The 3,080-nt window shown below is 35.9% G+C and overlaps 1 protein-coding gene across 1 annotated transcript; it reads right to left on the bottom strand.

The window, feature by feature from the left end:
* Positions 1 to 982: 982 nt before the first annotated feature.
* Positions 983 to 1,921, bottom strand: LOC103551476 (olfactory receptor 6C74). The gene has a single exon (XM_008521012.2). It carries the CDS (start codon positions 1,919 to 1,921, stop codon positions 983 to 985), a length of 939 nt encoding a protein of 312 aa, XP_008519234.2.
* Positions 1,922 to 3,080: the final 1,159 nt, after the last annotated feature.

Here is a 3,080-nt window from a genome sequence, read left to right as displayed (position 1 = left end):
TAAATAAATAAATAAATAAGATCTAAATCTCATAAGGCCTTAATTTTTTCTATGTCATTCCTTAAACTCTTGGACTTTTCTATAAAGATCTTACTGTTTTTGCCTCCCAAATAACATATAGACAGAGGGATTTCCACTTTAGTTTGCTAACAAAGTATAAAAGATGCATGGCCATCAAGAAACCAGATTTTGTCATCAGTGAGTCGTGACTATTCTTTTTTGTCATCAGCAAGTGAATTAAGCTCAAAATATGTCTGAGGTTTTCATGCATACATGAGCATGATGATACCTGACTTAGATAGTTTTGAAGATGGGAGCTAATACATTTCACAAGTCCTGGCCATTGTAAGCAATCAATAAATGTCAGTGATAATTTCTACCTGATTACTGCAAGAGCAGTAATGCTTTAAATTCTCTGGAGCTCCTTTAATTTGTTTCTCAAAACACACTATAACTCTAAGCCTGGTTGAAAGTTGGAAACTATCAAGATGCATAATATAAGAAATACCAGTAAATTAATTTTCCCCAAGTTTCTATTTAGTACAGTAATAAATCGGACATCAAATTCTGCATCCCCACAAAAAACCTGATTAGTTGATGAAATCTAGGTAGTGTATTTTTTGTATAAAATATACGCCAAATTGAATCTCTGAATTCCAGAGAAGTGGAAAGGAACATGGAGAAAATGAAATCCCACTTTGTCTCTCTCTCAGAGAATTTTGGAAGAAATTCTATAGAGGCACCAAATAAAACAGCAAATGAACTTGACAATAAACAAGAATTATCTTTTATATGTGCTCTCAGCATGAGGGGAAAAACAACAGTGATGGTTAGACTTTGAAGGTTAGGCAAGCCCCAACAGAAATTATAAGTCACAAGATAGGTAATATTATTTGAATACAAACATTGAATAGCTCTGTGACACACTGCACCCTTCTTGTTTTATTTTACTCATAACCTCAGTTAATATCACTAAAGTGGTTCACTTCAGTGAGAAAAATTCTATTCTTTTGATCATATGTTTAAAAGCATCTTTCACTTGTTTGTTTCTCAGTGTATAAATGAAAGGATTCAACATGGGGGCAACAGAAGTACTGAGCAGAGCTACCCCTTTATTTAAAGACACTCTCCCCTTTGCAGACGGTTTCACATACATGAAGATGCAGCTGCCATAAGAAATGGACACAACAACCATGTGAGAAGAACATGTAGAAAAGGCTTTCTTCCTCTGTTGAGATGAAGGAATCTTCAGAATAGCCTTGATGATGTTTGTGTAGGAGAGAATCACTAACAGCAGTGTAACCAGGAGCGTCAAAATGGCTGAGAGAAGCGCCATTAATTCTACTAAATCTGTGTCTGTGCAAGAGAGTTGCAATATAGGAAAAACATCACAGAAGAAATGATCTACAGTATTGACTGCACAGAAATCAAGCTGGAGACCCACAAGGAGTGGTGGAAAAATTATTATAAAACCAGCCAACCATGAAGCAAAGACCAACAAGCTGCAAAGTCTGCCATTCATGATGGTGGTGTAATGCAGGGGTTTGCAGATGGCCACATAGCGGTCATAGGACATGGCAGCCAGCAGAAAAAATTCGGTTGCACCCAAGAGAATAGTAAAAAACATCTGTGCTGCACAACTGTTGTAAGAAATAGTCTTATCACCTGTTGCCATACTGACAAGAAATTTGGGGATGCAGACAGTTGTGAATAAGATTTCTAAAAATGAGAAATTTCTGAGGAAGAAATACATGGGCATCTTTAGATGAGAATCCAGTAGGGTGAGGGCGATGATGGTTAGATTCTCAGTGACACTCAACATGTAGGTGAAAAAAAGGAGAAGAAAAATGACCACCTGTAATTGTAGATCATCAGTCAGTCCAAGGAGAATAAAGGTTCTCACTGTCGTGTGGTTTCTCATAGCTGACTTCTACAAAATAAAATAAAATAAAGAATAGGGAAAAAATGAGAATTAAAGGGGAAAATGTTGCATGCAATACCAATTATCTTGAGATCCTCCATAAACACATTGTTACCCACAGCCAACCTCCTTTAATATTCTGCTAGACAGAAGTAACACCTATAAAAATTTACTCACATAAGTTTTACTCAAAATTTCATTAACTAAATAGAACTCTTCTTTTGTTTTCCTTTTTCAAGTGTCTTAAATCAGACATTTCAAATGGACTGATAGTGTCATATAGAACCGAAAGAAACAAAAAAACTTTCATAATTTAACTTTCGTCTTCTGTATTTGCAATTCTTCCCTGTCTATTTAGTTTATATTAAAATATTTTACACCATCTAGTGACCTATTCTTCTTCTTCTGTTTCTTTTCTTCTTTTTTTTTGCTTTTGTTAAAAGAATCATTTGTTTTTATGATGGAAATACAAAGTAGTGAAACTCTCTCATTGAGTCGTAGATGTTAGGCTACACAGGACCTCAAGAAATCTTTGAAAAGCCATTTGCTTTGAGGGAGATAAAGTTTCGCTATCCTCACTTTATAGAGGAATAAGGTTCATTGTTCTTTGCCAAACACCTCTTCCTCTGTGTTTCTCACTTTTTATGGTGGACTTTGTTATTCTCCAGGTCAGATTTTAGCTGAGGCCTCTCTGCCTTTTAAAATTAACATAAACTTCACCTAAACATTCTCTATCCCATATACAGTGGGAATCCAATACTTTCAGAAAACTTCTGGAAATTTCAAGCTTTAACCCTCGTAACCTCTTTTAGCTTTGCTTTCCCTGTTTTTCCAGAGACTTGAATTTACTTTCATCTCTCTCACCCTGCTTGTTCTCCTTTGTCTGATATATGCCCAAATAGACATAAAGCATATCCTAGTGCATGATGTTTACATCATTATGTAACATGCTTTACTGATTATCTCCAGTGACAGAGGAGAGTTCTAGAAAACAAGCTATTTAAAAAAATAAAATGTTAGCTTGACCTGCTCGCTAGTTCGTATTAGTGTCACTGCCCTGCGTGCTTCCCCCTGTCCCCATAGCAGCCTCTTCTCTTTTATTCACATCCAACCTGTCGTTGTGATTCAGCACGTAACGATTCAGAATTATGTTAACCTT

The sequence above is a fragment of the Equus przewalskii genome, chromosome 5 (assembly GCF_037783145.1).
Source record: "Equus przewalskii isolate Varuska chromosome 5, EquPr2, whole genome shotgun sequence".
NCBI classification, from domain to species: domain Eukaryota; kingdom Metazoa; phylum Chordata; class Mammalia; order Perissodactyla; family Equidae; genus Equus; species Equus przewalskii.
Note: the sequence above shows the minus strand (reverse complement) of the source record. Positions and strands in the feature narration are given on the sequence as shown.

Coding starts and splice junctions, on each gene's coding strand:
- LOC103551476 (XM_008521012.2), bottom strand. CDS start 1,921: ATGAGAAACCACACGACAGTGAGAACCTTTATTCTCCTTGGACTGACT.